Here is a 22,388-nt window from a genome sequence, read left to right on the forward strand (position 1 = left end):
GCTCTAAAGTTAGGAACAGCAATTTGTGTGGGAGGGTTGTTTTCTTTGCTGTTTTTTTAGCTAGAGAGGAAAGGAGAGAAAGAGACAGGAACCCGGATCTGCTCCTATACGTGCCCTGACAGGGGATCAAACCTCTGTGCTTCAGGACGCCACTCTAATCAACTGAGCCAGGGCTATAGGTTATTTTTGTAATAACACAGTGGACAATCCTAATCATATATCCTGACACTCAAGGTCAAATAATACACTGTACTAATAAATTATTCCTTTATCCATCATCACACAATAAATTTAAGGCTTTAAAACTATCTGAAGACTACAAAGGTTTATCCTCTTATCACCTAGTGAGAAAAAGACGAGCAACACTGCTTCAGATGGACATTACTTGAAGATATATGATACCAGTATGATTGCTAATATATAAAAAGTAGTGATTCAACATATTGTGGCTATAAATCTGAACTAAAAAATGACATTTAGAATTAACAGTAAAATGATATAGTAAAACAAGAGAAGGCATTTATTGACCAAAACAAAACTAGTTGTATACAAATAATTTAATATTAATATTAGTGTTGTAATAATGAATATATCTATTAATAATCAATATGATACTTCATGTTAAATTAATAATAATATAATTAAATTAGAATTCTTAGGGTAAGTAATTCTAGCATCACTGAAAAAATTAGATACTTTTTTTCCTACCATTTTAAGGATCAACAAAGGAGAACACACTTAGAACTCTTTAACAACTAAGCTCTCTGTGATTGTTAGCTCAGTGATCAACACTTAAGAACAGTAGAAGTCAACTACAAACTTATCCTAAATCGATCTGAGAATTTTTTTTAAATTCCACTGTGGAATTCTTCCTCTCTATTCTTATGTCTCTGTTGACAGTTTTTCAGGTCTTAACAGAAATCCTCCTAATCTCCTGAGTGGCAGGTGGAGTTCTTCTGGTGAACACTCAGGAGGGCAGAAACCATTTTCCCCACAATTCCAAGAGGCCCACAGTGCTCTGTAAACTCTCAGGTGGGGCGAGGAGAGGGAAAAAATTCCAATGTTGCCTGACCGGGCGGTGGCGCAGTGGATAGAGCGTCAGAGTGGGATGCGGAAGACCCAGGTTCGAGACCCCGAGGTCACCAGCTTGAGTGAGGGATCATCTGGTTTGAGCAAAAAGCTCACCAGCACAACAAAAAACTAATGATTGATGCTTCTTATCTCTCTGTTCCTGGCTGTCTGTCCCTGTCTATCCTCTCTCTGACTCTCTCTCTCTGTCTTTGTAAAAAAAAAAAAAAATTCCAATGTTATTCCTTCCCGATCTGCCTAGGTTGGAACATTAAATGCACAAGCAGGATCAGAATCAGTTAAAACAACCTAAAACAAAATACTTTAATTTTTTTTTTTTTTACAGGGACAGAGAGTCAGAGAGAGGGATAGATAGGGACAGACAGACAGGAACGGAGAGAGATGAGAAGCATCAATCATCAGTTTCTCGTTGCGACACCTTAGTTGTTCATTGACTGCTTTCTCATATGTGCCTTGACCACCGGCCTTCAGCAGACCGAGTGACCCCTTGCTTGAGCCAGTGACCTTGGGTCCGAGCTGGTGAGCTTTTTTTTTTTTTGCTCAACCCAGATGAGCTTGTGCTCAAGCTGGTGACCGCAGGGTCTCGAACCTGGGTCTTCCACGTCCCAGTCCAATGCTCTATCCACTGCACCACCGCCTGGTCAGGCAAAACACTTTAATTTTTACAAACAAAAATCAACTAAGGTAAATGGCTTGTCTAAAACAATTTCCCTGCGATGTGAAATAATCCATTTCTTTCTATCAGTATATTGTCAAAATGCACTTCTGATAATAGATCTGGAAAAGTAGAATTCTACACTAGAGGATTATAAAGTAAAAATAGGTTAAAAAATTAAATCCTTGATCCATAGCTGTATAATTCTGAATGTGGGTGAAAAACATGGGACAAAGTACAATTAATTGGCTCAAAATGGAGATGTTTTATCACTATTTCCTTCAAGGAATGCAGTATCTGCGAAAACTGATCTAACCTATCTATATCACACATTTGAACCAAGGATGAGAAAATTACTTAAATTTTCTAACAGTGCTGGAGAAACTAGGAACATATTTATGAAACCAGAAACACTCTACCCTTTCACTCTAATGAAACACATTCCAAAGGTATTGTGATACATTTCCTGCTGTAGTATCTCAGCAAGTAAGCTATCAATATATCACATTAAATCGACCTGAAGACCAATTTTTAAGTGAAAAATGTGATTGCTAGGATGGTAAATGGAAATGAATAGGCCTGACTGTTGCCGGCCTCCCTGCCCCCATCTTGATTCTGTCCTGAAAAAGATCACTGTTTAAAAACAAAACCCTGTGAAACCTTTGAATGCGCTACTGTCCTTAAAAAAAAATGAGTAGAGGAAATTTTCCTAAATATTGTTCTCATCTATGTCAGTGCCTATATCACCTCAGGCAAATCTGAAAATTTACTTTACCAACTGGCAAATGAAGATTATTTTCAGTCATTGGGATGTCAAAAGTCTCTATTAAAGTTTGCTAAGTATTTTTAAATTATATATATATATATACACACACACACACAGTTATAACAAAGATTTATAAAAAGGAATGTATTGCCTTAAGAGAGCTCAGAGAAAAAAGGTTGTAATGTGTTATTTTTGCTCACTCTCTTGTTCTTGTTTTCAAACAAATTTTACTGCTTCTGCATGTATTTTAAAAGAAAAACAATCTTCTGCATTACTGACCAGAGATGTTAAACTAACTAGCTTCTAATCTAGAGGGATTACTGTTTAAGCTAACACTACCTAGAGGCCATAAATGGAGGCCATAAATTTTTTTAAGACTATGATTGGAAAAAAAGAGTTTCTATCAGGTTAAGAAGACCAGGAGAGAAATCAGTTTGGAGGAGAAAAGGAAATGCAGACATTCCTTGGGGAAAACCTGAAACAGCTTCTGGCTTCAGACAATGTTGTTATTCATTCCCAGAAATTTAAAAAATGATTCCAAATTACATTAGATACAATAATCAATCAGAATTAAAGTACCTATAGCAAGCTTCATTTTTCTTTTAGATTCGAGTTTACATCAGAAATAAATATCGTACATTAACACTGTTTTTGTCATTTCGTTTTTTTTTCTCTATATAAGCTTTTTAATGGATTAAATGCTCAACATTAACAGGCATAGAGAATCTCACCAATACGGAAAAACAAAACAAAACAACAACAAAACAGTGGTTATATTACGAAGTGATGGAATTATGTGGGATTTCTATTTATAGTTTTGATTTCTATTTATAGTTTTGATTTTTCAATTACAGTTGACAATCTACTCCACCATCTTAACTGGAAGTCTATAAGCTTTTTTATTGGCTGCAGGGTAGCTGGATATGGTTATAAGCTTACCATTTTTGTATTCTATATATTTTTTTCTTTTAATCAGTAAAATCTTAGCTGTGGCTGTGTCAGAAATAGGGATGTTGACATACAGTGTACTCCTGGATGTCCTACATCTTTCTAGCCCCCAAGCCTTGCTCACATTATTTTTTCTACCTGGCCTACCCTCTCCTACAAAGCTAAATACTATCCATTTTTCAAGGCCTAGTTCAAAAGCTCCTTTTCCTGAACTCTCATCACACTTTCTGTTTCCAATATACATTACTGAGACTAACAGGGTATATATCCTACTGCACTGTGAGACCCTCCAGTATAAATTTTTAAAAACCCTCTCAAGTCATGACTGTAGACATAAGAAAGTTGCAAAGATAAAAAAAATAAAACTGAAGTTCAAAATATTCTTGTTGTGGCTGGATAGCTTGGTCGGTTAGAGCATCATAACCGAAGCACAGAGGTTGAGGGTTCGATCCCTGGTCAGGGTACATATGGGAACAACTCAATGTTCCTGTATCTATCTATCTCTCTTTCTCTCTCTCTCCCTCCCTTCCTCTCTCGCTGAAATCAATAAATAATTTTTTAAGTCCTTTAGAAAGGATGATATAAGCAGCCTAGTTATTTAATCAATGGGACTGCTAGAATCCATTGTCATCATAACTAAATTCAACTACTTCAGTGCAAACTCTTTCGAGGCCAGAGGCTCTGGCCTATTTTTTGTGTGTGCCACCTACCACCCCCACATCTTAGTATCACCTAATTCAGTGTTCTGCACACACTCTTAATACAAAGCTATATTACTGTAGATGAAGAGGCTGTAATTAAAACAAAGATGAGATGTTGAGAAATACTGACTTGTGAAACTATAAGATTCGTCAGTGATTAAAATAATCTCACCATCTACAACAAAAGACGACAAAGATAAAGATGCCACAGGGTGCGACAAGGATGGCAAGGAACTTTACTGGGAAGGGGGAAGAATGAACAAAATGGAATGGAAACAAGAACGTCCTCTGTTTCGCTTATGCTCCCAGAGCGAGCGAAGAAGCAAAATAGTTTTTAATATTATTTCTTTAATGATGATGATCAGCCTATGTGACTTCCAATACCGGGCACAGACCTTCTTGTACCTTCAATTAATTAGGTAATAAGACAGGCCACGGATGAGCAGAACACTAGCCAGGGAGGGTAAAGATACTGACACGGGTCAGGACCTGATCTCCCACTCCCACTCCCTTGCAAAGGGCTGTACACAAGAGTGTGCTGAGCGGCGGAGTTAAGAAGTGAGAGTATGGAGACAGCCCCAGACTAGAATGACCTTCTGCCACACTCGGTTGTCCAGGCTGACAGTACAGAACACCCCTCTGGCAGGAGGGATCACGGGAAGCCCATACAGAACTTACCTGGTTTTTTGTCCCGTGGTTAAACCTCTGGAGCTACGCAGCCCGTGACCGCGACAAATCCACGCGAGGAGATTCCAACCTCACACAGCCGTCATAGTAGCTGTGGCGGAGGCGGCAGCAGCTCCTCCCCCCCGAGCTCCTCTCCCTCCACCCACAGCCGCCCGCCACCGCCTTCGCTCCGCCTCCCCGCCCTCCCCTCACTTCCGGCGATGTCCTGGCCGGAAAGAGGGCGGCCAAGGCGGGGCGAGGGGCGTGTCACGTGACGGGGGACGAGAAAGCCCCAGCCGAGTTTTCCGGTCTCCTGCTGCCCCCTGGCCGACGCGCAGCCTCACAGGAAGTCTTTTGGACGCTGTAGTGCGCCTTCTCCCCGCTTCACGGAAACAGAAACCGAACAAATTAAGTTTAAACAAAGAAAAACCCACCCAAATTTGTACCATCTGTAGTTCCCTAACCCCCAGCCAGAAAGCACCATTGGGCTCCATGTCCACCATCTTCCCAATAGTTCAGCCTTTGTCAGCGTAAAGTGAACGTTCTTCTGTTGGGTTGTGTAGCCTAACTCCAGATGTAAACAACTATGAATTTGCTCTCATTCCTCCACTAAAAAATGGTTTCCAAAAATTTTTTAATTCATAAATTTTATATATATTTAAATCATTCTTTTCAATTCCTACTCCTTTTTTTTAAGATTTTATTTATTGGTTTTAGAGAGGAGAGAGAGAGAAAGGGTGGGGAGGAGCAGGAAACATCCATTCATAGCTGCTTCCTAGTGTGCCTTGACCCGGCAAGCCAGAGTGTCTGAACAGGTGGCCTCAGCATTCTGGGCCCATGCTGTACCCACTGCACCACCACAGGCCAGGCTCCCACTTTTTTGATGCAATTGTAAATGACATTGCTTTCTTAGTTTCTCTTTCCGACAGTTCATTATTGTTGTATAAAAATGTGACCAATATTTGAATATTAATTTTGTATCCTGAGACAAACAGATTTTTTTTTCTGACATAGACAGTGAGAGAGAGGGACAGATAGGGACAGACAGACAGGAAGGGAGAGAGATAAGAAGCATCAATTCTTCATTGCAGCACTTCAGTTGTTCATTGATTGCTTTCTCATATGTGCCTTGACCAGGGGCCACAGCAGAGTTAGTGACCCCTTGCTCACGCCAGCAACCTTGGGCTCAACCTGGTGAGCCTTACTCAAACCAGATGAGCCCACGCTCAAGCCAGAGACCTCGGGATTTTGAACCTGGGTCCTCTGCGTCCCAGTCCAACACTCAATCCACTGTGCCAGCGTCTGGTCAGGCGACATATATATTTTTGACAGGGAGACTAATTTGACAACCTTCCCACTCTATGTATATTTAAAACTTTCAAAGTAATGTTTTCTTAGGGATAAATTGGGTGCATTTGTAAGAGGATATTATTTTGAGTCTGAGTTTTCCAGTTAAACTGCAAGGTCTATTGTGATGGTGTAAATAATTTAGACTGAAACTACTGCTTCATTTCCAGTAATGGACATGGTAGTTTTAGAATACTCATTAGGACAAGATTATCTACCAAATTAATCTTTAAGTTTGTTCAGAAAAGCCAACTATCACCTATAGGTTTTATCACACAAAGTAATATATAGGCTGGCAAATGGACAAACAGACATTTTAAAATGTCAAATGTATTTCTTTTTTTTTTTTTTTGTATCTTTCCGAAGCTGGAAACGGGGAGAGACAGTCAGACAGACTCCCGCATGCGCCCGACCGGGATCCACCCGGCACGCCCACCAGGGGCGATGCTCTGCCCACCAGGGGGCGGTGCTCTGCCCCTCCCGGGCATCGCTCTGCTGCGACCAGAGCCACTCTAGCGCCTGGGGCAGAGGCCAAGGAGCCATCCCCAGCGCCCGGGCCATCTTTGCTCCAATGGAGCCTCGGCTGTGGGAGGGGAAGAGAGAGACAGAGAGGAAGGAGAGGGGGAGGGGTGGAGAAGCAGATGGGCGCTTCTCCTGTGTGCCCTGGCCGGGAATCAAACCGGGACTCCTGCACACCAGGCCGACGCTCTACCACTGAGCCAACCGGCTAGGGCTGTATTTCTTTTAGCTTCTCAGAATAGCTGACAACAATCCCTTACCTGACAAGTGGTACAAATCACTGAAAATTACCTCCAGTCGTTAACAATTTTTATTGCCAATTCAGTAATAAAAGGTAAATAACCTAATGGAAGGTTGAAATTTCCTTAAAGACGTTTATTTTGTTTGATCATGTCTCAGGTTGACAACCATTTTAATATTTTAGTCCTTTTTAATATTCATTCTAAATATGATATACAGGGTTCATTTAAATTTTAGCAAATTGGCCCTGGCCGGTTGGCTCAGTGGTAGAGCATCAGCCTGGCGTGCAGGAGTCCCGGTTCGATTCCCGGCCAGGGCACACAGGAGAAGCGCCCATCTGCTTCTCCACCCCTCCCCCTCTCCTTCCTCTCTGTCTCTCTCTTCCCCTCCCACAGCCGAGGCTCCATTGGAGCAAAGATGGCCCGGGCGCTGGGAATGGCTCCTTGGCCTCTGCCCCAGGCGCTAGAGTGGCTCTGGTCGCAGCAGAGCGATGCCCGGGAGGGGCAGAGCACCGCCCCCTGGTGGGCAGAGCATCGCCCCTGGTGGGCTGAGGATGGCTCTGTGGCCTCTGCCTCAGGTGCTAGAATGGCTCTGGTTGCATCAGAGCGACGCCCCAGATGGGCAGAGCGTCGCCCCCTGGTGGACATGCCAGGTGGATCCCAGTAGGGCGCATGTGGGAGTTTGTTTGACTGCCTCCCCATTTCCAACTTCAGAAAAATAAAAAAGAGAAAAATAAAAAAAAAAATTTTAGCAAATAGTGGCTACACTATATAGTTATTCATCTTTTTTGAATTTTTATTTATTGACATCAACGAGAAAAAGAGAGAGGGAAAGAGAAGAGAAAGAGAGAGGCAGGAACATTGAGCTGTTCATGGATGTGCCCTGACCGTGGATTGAACCAGCAACCTCTGCACTTCTGGAGGGTGCTCCAACCAACCAAGCTATAGTTACTAATCTTGCACCCCATTTACTTTACAATGACATTCACATTTTTCCTACTCAAACCATGAATGACTGGCTTTGGCGTATGCAATGAGAAAACAGGCCCTATTGCCAAAGAAACATGATTCTAATACAGGCATACCTCATTTTATTGCACCTCACTTTATTGTGCTCCACAGATACAGTGTTTTTTACCAACTGAAGGTTTGTGACCACCCCTAAGTCAAGAAAGTCTATCAAATGCCATATTCTAACAGCATTTTCTCACTTCTTGCATCTGTGTCATACTTTGGTAATTCTCACAGTACTTCAAACTTTTTCATTATTTGTTATGGTGATCTGTGATTAGTGATCACCTTTGATGTATCTATGGTAATTGTCATGGGGCACTATGAACTATATCCAAATATGACAGGGAAATGAATAAATGTTTTTTTAAAAGATTTTTAAAACTCATTTTAGAGAGGAGGGAGAGAGAGAAAGGGGTGAGAAGCAAGAAGCAACAACTCCCATATGTGCCTTGATCAGGCAAGCCCAGGGTTTCAAACCAGTGACCTCAGCGTTCCAGGTTGATGCTTTATCCACTGTGCCACCACAGGCCAGGCATAAATGTTGTGTGTTCTGATTGCTCCATCAACCAGCCATTCCTATGTCTCTCTCCCTCTCTTTGGGGCTTCCCATTACCTGAGACAAAATATTGAAACTAAGACAATAACCCTAAAATGGCCTTTGAGTGTTCAAGTAAGAGTCACATGTCTCTCATTTTATTTATTTTTTACCATTGATTTGAGAGACAAAGTGTGAGGTGGGGGAAGAGATCAACTTTTTGTTTCACTTAGTTTGTTCCATTTAGTTGTGCACTCATTGATTGCTTCTCACATGTGCCCTGACCAGAGAAGTGAACCACAACCACCCAGCCAGGGCACGTCTCTCCATTTAAATCAAAGCTAAAAATTATTAAACTTAGTGAGGAAGGCATGTAGAAGGCCAAAATAAACCAAAATATAGGCCTTTTGCCCTGATAGTCGAGTTGTAAATACAGTACAAAGGAAAAGTTCTTGAAGGTAATTAAAAGCGCTACTCCCATGAACACGAAAAAAAAAAGCAAACAACCTTAATGCTGAAGTGGAGGAGGTTTTAGTGATCTGGACAGATCAAACCAGGCACAACATCTCCATAAATCAAATCATAATCCAGACCAAGGCCCTAATTCTTCAATTCTCTGAAGGCTGAATGAGGCGAGGAAGTTGCAGAAGAAAAGTTTGAAGCTAGCAGAAGTGGTTCATGTTTAAGGAAAGCTATTTCCATGACATTAATGTGCAGGGTGAAGCAGCAAGTGCTGATGGAGAAGCTGTACCAAGTTATCCCAATCTAGCTATGATGATTAATGAAGGTGGCTACACTAAATAACAGATTTTCAATGTAGATAAAATGGCCTTATGTTGGAAAATACCATCTAGGACTTTCATATTATTTTTTTCAAATTTTATTGATTGATTTTAGAGAGAGAAGAAGGGAGAAAGAGAGAAAGATGGCAACATCTATCTGTTTCTGTATGTGCTCTGACCAGGGATCGAACTCACAACCTCTGAGCTTTGGGACGATGCTCTAGCCAACCAAGCCATCCAGCCAGGGCAAGGACTTTCATATTTAGAGAGAAGTCAATCCTTGGCTTCAAAGGACAGGCCTTCTTGTTAGGGGCTAATGTACATGGTGACTTTAAATTGAAGCAAATGGGTCCTGGCCAGATAGATAGGTTGGTTAGAGCATCCTTCCAAAGCACGAAGGTTGCCAGTTCAATCCCTGGCCAGAGCACAAACAGGCACAGATATTCCTGTCTCTCTCCTGTTCTATCCCTTTCTCTCTCTAAAATCAATAAAATAAACACTAAAAATGAAGTTGAAGCCAATGGTCATTTATCATTCCAAAAATCCTAGGACCCTTAAGAATTATGCTGTCTACTCTGCCTTTGCTCTATAAACGTAACAAAGCCTGAATGACAGCACATCTCTTTAAAATATGACTTACCGCCTGACCTGTGGTGGTGCAGTGGATAAAGCATCAACCTGGAAATGCTGAGGTCGCCGGTTTGAAACCCTGGGTTTGCCTGGTCAAGGCACATATAGGAGTTGATGCTTCCAGCTCCTCCCCACCTTCTCTCTCTCTGTCTCTCCTCTCTCTCTCTCTCTCTCTGTCTCTCCCTCTCCTCTCTAAAAAAATGAATAGGCCCTGGCCGGTTGGCTCAGTGGTGGAGCGTCGGCCTAGCGTGTGGGGGACCCGGGTTCGATTCCCGGCCAGGGCACATAGGAGAAGCGCCCATTTGCTTCTCCACCGCCCCCTCTTCCTTCCTCTCTGTCTCTCTCTTCCCCTCCCGCAGCCAAGGCTCCATTGGAGAAAGGATGGCCCGGGCGCTGGTGATGGTTCTGTGGCCTCTGCCCCAGGCACTAGAGTGGCTCTGGTCGCGGCAGAGAGACGCCCTGGAGGGGCAGAGCATCGCCCCCTGGTGGGCAGAGCATCACCCACCGGGGCGTGCCGGGTGGATCCCGGTCGGGCGCATGCGGGAGTTTGTCTGACTGTCTCTCCCTGTTTCCAGCTTCAGAAAAATACAAAAAAAAAAAAAAAAGAATAAAAATAAATTAAAAAATAAAATAAAATATGACTTACCAAGTATTTTAAGCCCACTGTTACTGCTCAGAAAAAAAGACTCTTTTCAAAATATTATTGCTAATTGACAATGACTTTAGTCATCCAAGCTCAGATGTCTTCTAACACATCCATTCTGTAGCCCATAGATCAAGGAGTAATTTCAAGTCTTATTGCTTAAGAAATACCTTTTTTTTGCCCTGGCCCAATAGATCTGTTGGTTAAAGTATCGGCCCAAAGTGCAGAGGTTGACAGTTTGAACCCTGGTCACGGCACATACAGGAACAGATCGATGTTCCTGTCTTTCTCCCTTTCTCATGGCTAAAATAAATAAATAAATAATTTTTAAATTACATTTTGTAAGGCTATATCTGCTGTAGATAGTGATTCCTGTGATGTGTCTGGGCAAAGCCTATTGAAAACTCTCTGGAGCCTGACCTGTGGTGGCGCAGTGGATAAAGCGTCAGCCTGGAAATGCTGAGGTCGCCAGTTCGAAACCCTGGGCTTGCCTGGTCAAGGCACATATGGGAGTTGATGCTTCCTGCTCCTCTCCCCTTCTCTCTCTCTTCTCTCCCCCCCCCTCCTTTCTAAAGTGAATAAATTAAAAAATTTTTAAAAAAAATTCTTATTAAAAAAAAAAAAAAGGAAACTCTCTGGAAAGGACTCAGCCCTCTAGATGCCATTAACATTAAATTCAATAAGAAGTGGTCAAAATATCAACATTAACAGGAATTTGGAAGTGTATTGCAGCCCTTGTGGATGAGTTTGAGGGTTCTCAAGATTCCAGTGAAGGAAGTCACTAAATATTTGGAGAAAATAACAAGGGAACTGGAATCAAAAGCTGAACTTGAAGATGACCAAATCGCTGCAACCTCATAAAATTGTAACTGAAGAGGAGTTGCTTTCTTATGAATGAGCAAAGGTCTCTTGAGATGGCCTCTATTCCTGAAGGTGTGGCAACAAAGGATTTGGAACACTTCATAAACTTGGTTGATAAAGCCTTGGCACGATTTGAGAGGATTGACCCCAACTTTGAAAGAAGTTCTACTATGAGTAAAATGCTATCACAGTATTGTATGCTCCCAAGAAATCATTCATGAATAATCAATGTGGCAAACTTCATTTTTTCTTTTAGAAAGCAATTTTAAAGATTTTATTTATTGATTTTACAGTGAGAGAGGTGGAGGGGAGCAAGAAGTATCAACTCATAGTTGCCTCACTTTAAGTGTTCATTGATTTCTTGTTATGTCCCTTTATTGGGCAAGCCCAAGGTTCCAAAGCAGGGTCCTTAGCATTCCAGGTTGATGTTCTATCCACTGTACCACCACAGGCCAGGCTATTGTCTTATTTTTAAGAAATTGCTGCCCAAGCTGGATGACTCAGTTGGTTAGAATATTGTCCGGAAGTAGAGGTTGCTGGTTCAAGCCCTGGTCAGGGAACATACAGGAATGGATCAATGTTCCTGTCTCCCTCTCTTCCTTCCTCTCTCAAAAATCAATAAAATAAACATTAAAAAAAATTGCCACAGCCACCCCAACCTCAGCAACCACCTGATGAATTGACAGACATCAGCATTGAGGAAAGACAAGCAAAGATGATATGCTGAAGGGTCAGATGATGGTCAGCAATATTTTTTTTTTCTGAAGCTGGAAACGGGGATAGTCAGACTGACTCCCGCATGCGCCCGACCGGGATCCACCGGGCACGCCCACTAGGGGGCGACGCTCTGCCCACCAGGGGGAGATGCTCTGCACCTCTGGGGCGTCACTCTGTTGCGACCAGAGCCACTCTAGCGCCTGGGGCAGAGGCCAAGGAGCCACCCCCAGCACCCAGGCCATCTTTGCTCCAATGGAGCCTTGGCTGCGGGAGGGGAAGAGAGAGACAGAGAGGAAGGAGAGGGGGCAGGGTGGAGAAGCAGATGGGCGCTTCTCCTGTGCCCTGGCCGGGAATCGAACCCGGGACTTCTGCATGCCAGGCTGACGCTCTACCACTGAGCCAACTGGCCAGGGCGGTCAGCAATATTTTTAAGATATGTACATTGTTGGCCCTGGACAGCTGGCTCAGAGGTAGAGCATTGGCCCGGCGTGTGGAAGTCCCGGATTCAATTCCCAATCAGGGCACAGAGAAGCAACCATCTGTTTCTCCACCCCTCCCCCTCTTGCTTCTCTCCCCTCCTTCCCTCCTGCAGCCAAGGCTCAATTGGAGCATGTTGGCCCCAGGCACTGAGGACAGGTCCACAGCCTCAGCCTCAGGCTTTCGTTGCCAAAGGAGCAAGGGCTTCAGATGGACAGAGCATCGACCTCTAGTGAGCTTGTCAGGTGGATCCCTTTTGGGATGCATGCAGGAGCTTGTCTCTGCCTCCCTAATCACTAAATAAAAATTATTTTTTTTTGCATTTTTCCGAAGCTGGAAACGGGGAGGCAGTCAGACTCCCGCATGCGCCCGACCGGGATCCACCCGGCATGCCCACCAGGAGGCCATGCTCTGCCTCTCTGGGGCCTCACTCTGTTGCATCCAGAGTCATTCTAGCGCCTGAGGCAGAGGCCACAGAGCCATCCTCAGCGCCCGAGCCATCTTTGCTCCAATGGAGCCTTGGCTGCGGGAGGGGAAGAGAGAGACAGAGAGGAAGGAGGGGGAGGGGTGGAGAAGCAGATGGGCACTTCTCCTGTGTGCCCTGGCCGGGAATCAAACCCAGGACTCCTGCACACCAGGCTGACGCTCTACCGCTGAGCCAACCAACCAGGGCCACTAAATAAAATTTTTAAAAAGATATGTACATTGTTTTTAGACATAATGCTATTGCACTTTATATAGTATAAACAGGTCTTTTATATGCACTGGGAAACCAAAAAGTTCATGTGAGGCACTTGATTGTGGTGCTCTGCACTGAACCTGCAGTACCTCCAAGGTATGCTTCTTTTATATTAAATGGGAAATATTTCAAAGGATTGGTTAAGTGTAAATTCTTATCTACATCAGGGAAATTTGGAGATTCCTAAAAGCCACTTATCTGATAACAGTATCAGATAACTCGATTTTAGAAATCTCTAATTTAAATAGATTACTTAACTGAAACTCAATTTTATACTTACTTGAGCTCTATCAACAAACTACTACCACAGGCTTACTTTACAGTCTTCCGCCAAGAAGCAATAAAGCATATGGTGTAGGTATGTTTCCTTCAGTTAACAGCTCACATATAAAAGCCAGTGTCATAATGAATTCAGGGATAATCCAAACCCAAAACTTAGTATTAATTACAGAAAGCCAACAGCAGAGGTCACTAACAGTAAAGTGAAAAACTATATTCAACAGATCCTTTCTTCAGTAAATAAAATCTTAACATCTCAGGTAAATATAATAAAAAAAAGTCTAGGTCTAATTAAGATAAATGTGCCAAGGGAACCAAGGACCTAGCTAGTCTTCAGCCATCCCGAGTTCATTGATGGGACCACTCTCACCTTGGGTCCAGTGGGTCTTTTGGCAGAAGTGAAAAAGACTTAGTAGCAGTTTCAAATATAAATATAAACAGAAGGTACAAAGCAGTAGGCAGAACCAAGATCTGGGCATCAAATTTTTAGCTCCAAGATGACCTATAATAACTGTGACCACTTATTCATGAACTTGAATTCCAGCTGAAAGCCAAATTTTCCTTCCACACTGCCTCATGTAGAAAAAAAACTAAGTTGTATAGTGTTTTGATATTTAAAAAAATATATTTTGATTTTTTTAAAAAAAAATTTTTTTTAGAGACAGAGTAAGTCAGAGAGAGGGATAGACAGGGACAGACAGACAGGAACGGAGAGAGATGAGAAGCATCAATCATTAGTTTTTTATTGTACGTTGCAACACCTTAGTTATTCATTGATTGCTTTCTCATATGTGCCTTGACCATGGGCCTTCAGTAGACCGAGTAACCCCTTGCTGCAGCCAGCGACCTTGGGTCCAAGCTGGTGAGCTTTGCTCAAACCAGATGAGCCCACCCTCAAGCTGGTGACCTCGGGGTCTCGAACCTGGGTCCTCTGCATCCCAGTCCGACGCTCTATCCACTGCACCACCGCCTGGTCAGGCATATTTTGATTTTTTTTAGAGAGAAGAGAGAAAGGCATGGGGAGGCGGGAAGTAGCAACTTGTTGTCATTGCTTCTCGTACTTGCCTTGACCAGGCAGGCATAGGGTTTTGAGCAGGTGACCTCAGCATTCCAGGTCGACACTCAATCCAGTGCGCCACCACAGGCCGGGCAGTGCTTGATTTGTATTTACACAAAGGTTAAATAAATGAAAGGTGATCAAGCTTGGATCCATTCACAAAATGAACAAACCTACAATGAAGGTTTCAAATGTACTTTATTTCTTCAATCATGCCATGTTTTAATGGATACACAGTGCTTTCACTTGGTATCAATTTTGAATTGGTTTTCAGACAAGCACATCAGCTGCGATGATTACTGTTCTCTCCATTCCTTTGGGGTGACTCTGCCAACAGGGGACAAGTTCCATTCTATTCTAATTTGAGTTACTGTCTAAAAGAATTAAAATGCTGTCAGTTATACATGTTGAAAGCAGAGTTCACTCTCCCTTGCAGACAATTTCTTCAAAGCAACCAAGGTATTCTGCTCTATAGGTGAAAAACGAACTCACTAGGATATAGTACCCTCCATGGGTACTATAGAGGCAAATCTAATCACTGTCCTAATTGTCTAGAGCAGGGGTCCCCAAACTACGGCCCGCGGGCCACATGCGGCCCCGAGGCCATTTATCCGGCCCCCACTGCACTTCCGGAAGGGGCACCTCTTTCATTGGTGGTCAGTGAGAGGAGCATAGTTCCCATTGAAATATTGGTCAGTTTGTTGATTTAAATTTACTTGTTCTTTATTTTAAATATTGTATTTGTTCTCGTTTTGTTTTTTTACTTTAAAATAAAATATGTGCAGTGTGCATAGGGATTTGTTCATAGTTTTTTTATAGTCCGGCCCTCCAGTAGTCTGAGGGACAGTAAACTGGCCCCCTGTGTAAAAAGTTTGGGGACCCCTGGTCTAGAGCAATGTTGTTCAACAGAACTTCCTGAGCTGAAGGAAATGTTAACCACTAGCCATGTAGGTTATTAAAATGTGGCTAGTATGAACAAGGAATTGAATTTTATTGAATTAACTCAAGTTCATAGTTCCCATTTTATACTACTTCCTCAAAATGCTGCTTCACTCAACCTCAACTACCTAAAGACTGCCAAAGAGCACTTTTGTAATACCCTCTCATGAAGGAGCGCCTCAACTCCAAAGGTACCCTAATCACACCTTTGTTCTATGTCTGTTTACTCTTAATTAAACACACACACTTATTTTAACAGTATATTCGATTTCAGGAAGATCAAAACCACCATGAAAAAGGCATAGTAAAGTATCTTCATTAAGGCAAGTGTCGATTCATATCTTTTCAAATCAACTTCTGTATTTATCACTTCAAGACTACTACTTTTAACCAGCAAGTACAGTGACTATTAAATAGATTGTTAAATATAAGATGTAAAAACAACTAAAATATTGATAGCAAGTCACTTTATAACTCATCCATCAGAAATTTTAGAAGAAAAACTAAGGGAAGGAAGGTGGCCCAAGATAGTGAAAACCCTGGAAACCATATATATTAAAAAAAAAAAAAAAGACAGAAGGAGATTTAATCTGAAAGAGAACATCCAGGACACATGATATCAATTTTTCTAACATCTCATGGCTGATAAATGGAAATGAGATCAGAATCTCTGCGTTACAATGGAATGATTGGGAATATGAAGGAGGTAGATTTTAACTCAACATATGATCTTTTTTTTTTTTTGAGACAGAGGGACAGATAGGGACAGACAGAGAGAAGCATCAATTCTTCAATGCAGCACCTTAGTTGTTCAGTGATTGCTTTCTCATATGTGCCTTGACCAGGCGGCTCCAGCCGAGGCAGTGAACCCTTGCTTAAGACAGTGACCTCGGGTTCAAGCCGGTGATCTCAGGGGTTTTTTTGTTTGTTTGTTTTTGACCTCAGGGTTTTGAACCTGGGTCCTTGGCATCCCAGTCCAACGCTCTATCCACTGCGCCACCGCCTGGTCAGGATCAACATACGATCCTTTTAAAACAGCTATACAACATGGAAAGGGCTGCTTTGTGATAAATGAATGCTGAATTTTGAAATTCCTGCACTAGGTGAGTTATTACATTAGAAAATCTCAAAAGTCCCTCCTAAGTAGAAATGTATACTACTGCATGAAAACATTTTTAATGTAATAGCTAGATGGGAATGAAAAACATCTAAACCAGAAATTATCAATCAACCATACTTACATATGTCCATGTAGCAATACAGAAAGTAGCTCCACCAGCTAATATAGCATTACCATACTTGTCATGGAAATCAGGTGTCCATTTCTGGTGGCTGTGCCTTGCGACTGTTTGCTGAATGCTTCGAACTTAAAAAAATAATAATATATGAAAAAAAAAAGCATGTAATTGATACTGGCAAACAGGAAAGCCAAGGAAATTAACTTTACAGTATTATGCAGTTCATCAAAATTTTAAAACATATTGTTAAAAGTACCATACTTTGAAAAGCATCAAAACTAAGATGAATTAACAGATGAATAGATATGTTACAAAACAAATACAGCAAAATATTAATTGGATGTGAGGATGTTCATCATACAATTGTTCCAAATTTTCTGTAGGTCTGAAAGTTTTCATAATAAAATGTTGGGGAAGGGGCCTGACCAGGTGGTGGCACAGTGGATAGAGCACCAGATTGGGATGCGGACCACCCAGGTTTGAAACCCCAAAGTCACCAGCTTGAGCGCGGGCTTATCTGGTTTGAGCAAGGCTCACCAGCTTTAGCCCAAGGTCACTGGCTTCAGCCAGGGGTCACTCGCTCTGCTGTAGCCCCCCGGTCAAGGCACATATGAGAAATACATCAATGAACAACTAAGGTGCCGCAACAAAGAACTGGTGCTTCTCATCTCTCTCTTCCTGTGTGTCTGTGCCTCTCTCTGTCTCTGTCATACACAAAAAACAAAACACTAAAAAGATCATGAAGAGAGTACCACTATTTTGGTTGAGGTCAAGATTTTTCAACAGAATGAACACAAACTTTGCTTTTACTATCATTTTAGTAGAGTTTTTTCAAACTGCCTCTGGAGACACTTAGGAGAACCCAAGAAGAGCCAAGACTGGCAAATGCATATTCCCAGCCGTTTTTTTTTTCATTTATTTTTTATTATTTTTTTGTGTGTGTGACAGAGTCAGACAGAGGGACAGATGGGGACAGACTGCCAGGAAGGGAGAGAGATGAGAAGCATCAATTCTTTGTTGCGGCACCTTAGTTGTTCATTGATTGCTTTCTCATATATGCGGGGGGGGGGGGGGAGACTACAGCAGACCAAGTGACCCCTTGCTCGAGCCAGCGACCTTGGGCTCAAGCTGGTGAGCTTTCCTCAAACCAGAGGAGCCTGCTCTCAAGCTGGCGACCTCAGGGTCTCGAACCTGGGTCTTCTGCGTCCCAGTCTGATGCTCTGTCCACTGTGCCACCGCCTGGTCAGGCTCCCAGCTGTTTTTAAATCCTCCTCCAATCTAAGTGGCCAGACCTTATTGTTTTAAAGGTACTTATATACTAATGGAAAGCATTTTTTGTGTGTATGTGACAGAAACAGAGAGACAGAGAGATTGACAGACAGGAAGGGAGAGAGATGAGAAGCATCAGTCCTTCGTAGTGGCTCCTTAGTTGTTCATTAACTGCTTTCTCATATGTGTCTTGACAGGGGGGACATGGGACACACAACCTGCTACAGCAGAGCAAGTGACCCCTTGCTCAAGCCAGGGACCATGGAGTCATGTCTATGATCCCACATGCTAAAGCCAGTGAGCCCACACTCAAGTGGCGACCTTGGGTTTCGAATCTGCCCTCAGTGTCCCAGTTGGACACTATCCATATGTGACACCACATGGTCAGGCTGGAAAGCACATTTTAAAAAGACAAAACAAAAAAAGCACAAAACACCTAGCAATCTTGACCCCTCACCAGCACTTAATATAATTGTTTGCCTAATCAGGCGATGGTGCAGTGAATAGCTTTGACCTGGGATGCTGAGGATCCAGGTTCGACACCTTAAGGTATCTGGCTTCAGCCCAAAGATTGCTGACTTGAGCAAGAGGGTCACTGACTCAGCTGGAACCCCCCATGCCGTTCAAGCCATATGTGGGAAAGCAATCAATGAACTAAAGTGCCCCAACACGTTGATTCTTCTCAGATCTCTCCCTTCCTGTCTGCCTGTTCCCTCTCTATAATAAATAATTGCTTCTATACAATTCAACAGATTATTTAAGGATAGTTATTTTCAGTTAATGGTTTCTTCTCTGAACTGCCCTAGTTTTTTTCACCTTTACTCAGACTTGGATGAGCAAATTTTCCAATATTTCACAATATACCCTGTTCTAGAGCAGTTAAAAAGTCAGTTTGTGAATTCCACATTGGGGTGAGACTTTCCTTAATTAAAGGCCATACCAGCTCAAAGGGCAAAGAAATTAAGATTACCAAATAATTTTGCACACCTCATGACTTCAACCTTCAGGTTGTCCAATTGGATTTTTTTAGACTGCTCTGTGACAACAGTTGGTTTAGTTACTATCTATTAGTAATCTCATGCAGTCCTCAAGAACTTTGCGGTAATCTTTATTTACTAACCCATTTTAAAAAGGAGGAAAATGCAGTTCAGAGAGGTTTGCCCAATGTGAAACAGATAAAATATGGGAATTTTAGATGAAGAAATAAAACTGTCCGCCAACTACATTTTAGTTATCAAATCTGCTTGAGTGTTCAGAACAGAATCTAGTTATACATACAACTTCTCTGTACACTGAAAATAAAAAGATGGCTAAATAATTGCTTAACGTCACTTTCATTGTAAAAAAAAAACAGCCTGACCAGGCAGTGGCACAGTGGATAAAGCATTGGACTGGGATGCCGAGGACCCAGGTTCAAGACCCTGAAGTCGCCAGCTTGAGCAAGGGCTCATCTGGTTTGAGCAAAGCTCACCAGCTTGAACCCAAGGTCGCTGGCTCAAACAAGGGGTTACTCGGTCTGGTGTAGCCCCACGGTCAGTCAAGGCACATGAGAAAGCAATCAATGAACTAAAGTGTCGCAACAAAAAACTGACGATTGATGCTTCTCATCTCTCTCCGTTCCTGTCTGTCTATCCCTATCTATCCCTCTCTGACTCTGTCTCTTGAAGAAAAAAAAAAAAAACCCTACTTACTTAGTCAAGGTCACCTTCAGTGCATATCCATTCACGGAAATAACTTTCCTCTTTCCCATCTACTGCATTCTAAATACATAATGCTGGTCTCAAAATTTCCCAGTACCCTTCTAACTTTTAAATAAAAAATAAGCCACAAATAACAAAAGCTGCAGGGCTACCATTTAGGTTTTCTCCTTACGATGAAACCAGATGAAGAGCTGGATTTAGAGCTTCCCTCCATTACGCTTACAGGATTTGTAGAAAAGACTTCTATTTGGGGGTAAATACACCCCCAAACCTAAAATGAACGAAATTACTTAAGAAAAAAAAGGTATCCACCAAGCAGGTTCTTCTCTGAAATCATAGGTTACCAATGGTTAACAAGAAAGCAAGGCTAGGCTACGACTCCGGTAACAGAAGAGAGCTTCAAAAAGCAACAGAAACACTGGGTGATTAAGCTAATACTAAGGTCATCTTCCCAATTTAGAGCGAGGTGGGAGACGAAGCATTTAGAATTAGAGGTTGAGAATGTAGTTAGAGGGAAAGGGCAAGGAGCGCCCACGAAGAAAACGGATAAAAGGCCGCTGGAAAGGATTCAATCACAATTTCTGCTCACCTGGGAGACGACCCAGCGCGTTTTTGGCCAATGAAAACATGCTGATACTGAAGAGAGAACTGTAGCAACTGCCGCGACTGGTTAGTGGGAACTTCCCGTCAAGTATCCTTCCAAAGGAACCCTGAAAAACAAAATGGCTTTCGGAAGGGCGCTTTAATGAGATTTAATAAAACCTCGCGAGACATGTGAAAACCTATAGAAATTGTAATCTCTTCAAAACATGGAGGGCTGTGTCTTTTGGGAAATGTAGTTTCACGGTTTTTAAGTACAGTTTGTTGATAGGTTTGTGGATATTTACTGAAAAATGAGAGACATCCCACGCCCAACCCTGAAACACATCTTAGGATCCAACAGAGGAAAACTAGCACACTAATCTTTGACTGAGTTAGCAAAGGCAGCAGGTTCCACACTTAGTGTTTCAGAGGCTTGAGCTTTGTATCAGTCGTTACTAGTAGTTCTTACTGTTCTGCCCAAACTTCATTTCTTTGATTTTTTTTGTCTCCTATTGCTATATATTAAGTCCTTTAACTTTTACTTTTGAAACATTTTCTTTTTTTTTTTCTTTTTCATTTTTCCGAAGCTAGAAACGGGAAGGCAGTCATACAGACTCCCGCATGAACGCGACTGGGATCCACCTGTCATGCCCATCAGGGGGCGATGCTCTGCCCCTCTGGGGCGTCGCTCTGTTGCGTCCAGAGCCACTCCAGCGCCTGAGGCAGGGGCCACAGAGCCATCCCCAGCACCCGGGCCATCCCTGCTCCTATGGAGCCCCGCTGCAGGAGGGGAAGAGAGAGACAGAGAGGAAGGAGAGGGGGAGGGGTGGAGAAGCAGATGGGCGCCTCTCCTGTGTGCCCTGGCCGGGAATCGAACCCTGGACTCCCGCACGCCAGGCAGACACTCCACCGCTGAGCCAACCGGCCAGGGCCGAAACATTTTCAAATTTACAGAAAAGTTACAAGAATAATAAAAAGAATTCATAATATATGGACAAATATATGATGAAGCAAATTTAACAAATTGTTGATTATAGAATCTTGGTGGGTATCATAATCCATTATGGTTTTTTTAACTTGTGTATTGATTTGAGACAGAGAGAAAGAGAGAGAGAGAGGAATATCAATTTGTCATTCTACATATTTATGCATTCATTGGTTGATTCTTGAGACTTGTTTGGAGGTTCTAGCAGGGGAGCGCAGCCACTCATATACCCTTGACTGAAGAACGGTCCTCTCCTCTAGCGGGGAAGGTCGTCCTCTTTGACCGAGCGCGCAGCTTCGGGAGGGACGCACATGGAGCGGTGAGGGAGGAAGGGGACACCCGCCTAGCCAGCCAGATCAGCCGAATCAACCCTGGCGATCAATGGGGTGACAGATGTCCCAGCCAGATCGCCCTCACATCCCATTGGTTGATTCTTGTATGTGCCCTGATCAGGGATCAAACGTGCAACATTGGCATATCAGAAAGATTCTCTAACCAACTGAGTTACTTGGCCAAGGCCAGTCAGATTTTTTTTTTAAATGTTTATTGATTTGGAGGGGGGAGGGGGGAGAGAGAGAGAGTAACGTTGATCTGTTCCTGTATGTATACTGACCAGGGACTAAACCAGCAACCTCTGTGCTTCTGGACGATTTTCTAAGCAACCAAGCTATCCTGCCAGAGCCAGATTTTCTGACACTAGCTGTTCAAGGCTGAACCTGACACTAGATCAGTGGTTCTCAAACTTTTTGAAGTCGGGGCGCATTTAAAATCCTACAAATAGCCCTGGCCGGTTGGCTCAGTGGTAGAGCGTCGGCCTGGCGTGCAGAAGTCCCGGGTTCGATTCCCAGCCAGGGCACACAGGAGAAGTGCCCATCTGCTTCTCCACCCCTCCCCCTCTTCTTCCTCTCTGTCTCTCTCTTCCCCTCCCGCAGCCGAGGCTCCATTGGAGCAAAGATGGCCCGGGCACTGGGGATGGCTCCTTGGCCTCTACCCCAGGCGCTAGAGTGGCTC

At 42.9% G+C, this 22,388-nt stretch overlaps 2 protein-coding genes across 6 annotated transcripts in view; both read right to left on the reverse strand.

The window, feature by feature from the left end:
- ATP7A (ATPase copper transporting alpha) overlaps window positions 1–22,388 on the reverse strand; it is a 554,573-nt gene that overhangs the window by 110,147 nt on the left and 422,038 nt on the right. For 4 of the 5 annotated variants that reach the window (XM_066250419.1, XM_066250418.1, XM_066250421.1 and 1 more), the window contains exon 1: window positions 4,838–4,963. The exons of the other annotated variant lie outside the window; for it this stretch is intronic. The gene's annotated coding sequence lies outside the window, so the exon portion shown is untranslated. Of the gene's footprint in view, window positions 1–4,837; window positions 4,964–22,388 lie in introns of those variants that run through there. 5 annotated transcript variants of the gene reach the window in all.
- On the reverse strand, window positions 14,844–20,558 carry COX7B (cytochrome c oxidase subunit 7B). The gene is made up of 3 exons (XM_066250161.1): window positions 20,400–20,558; window positions 16,845–16,969; window positions 14,844–15,038 (listed from the first exon to the last, which is right to left on the reverse strand). The coding sequence occupies exons 1-3, from the start codon at window positions 20,437–20,439 to the stop codon at window positions 14,961–14,963; spliced, it is 243 nt and encodes an 80-aa protein (XP_066106258.1). The 5' UTR covers window positions 20,440–20,558; the 3' UTR covers window positions 14,844–14,960.

Source organism: Saccopteryx bilineata, chromosome X (genome assembly GCF_036850765.1).
Source record: "Saccopteryx bilineata isolate mSacBil1 chromosome X, mSacBil1_pri_phased_curated, whole genome shotgun sequence".
NCBI lineage: Eukaryota > Metazoa > Chordata > Mammalia > Chiroptera > Emballonuridae > Saccopteryx > Saccopteryx bilineata.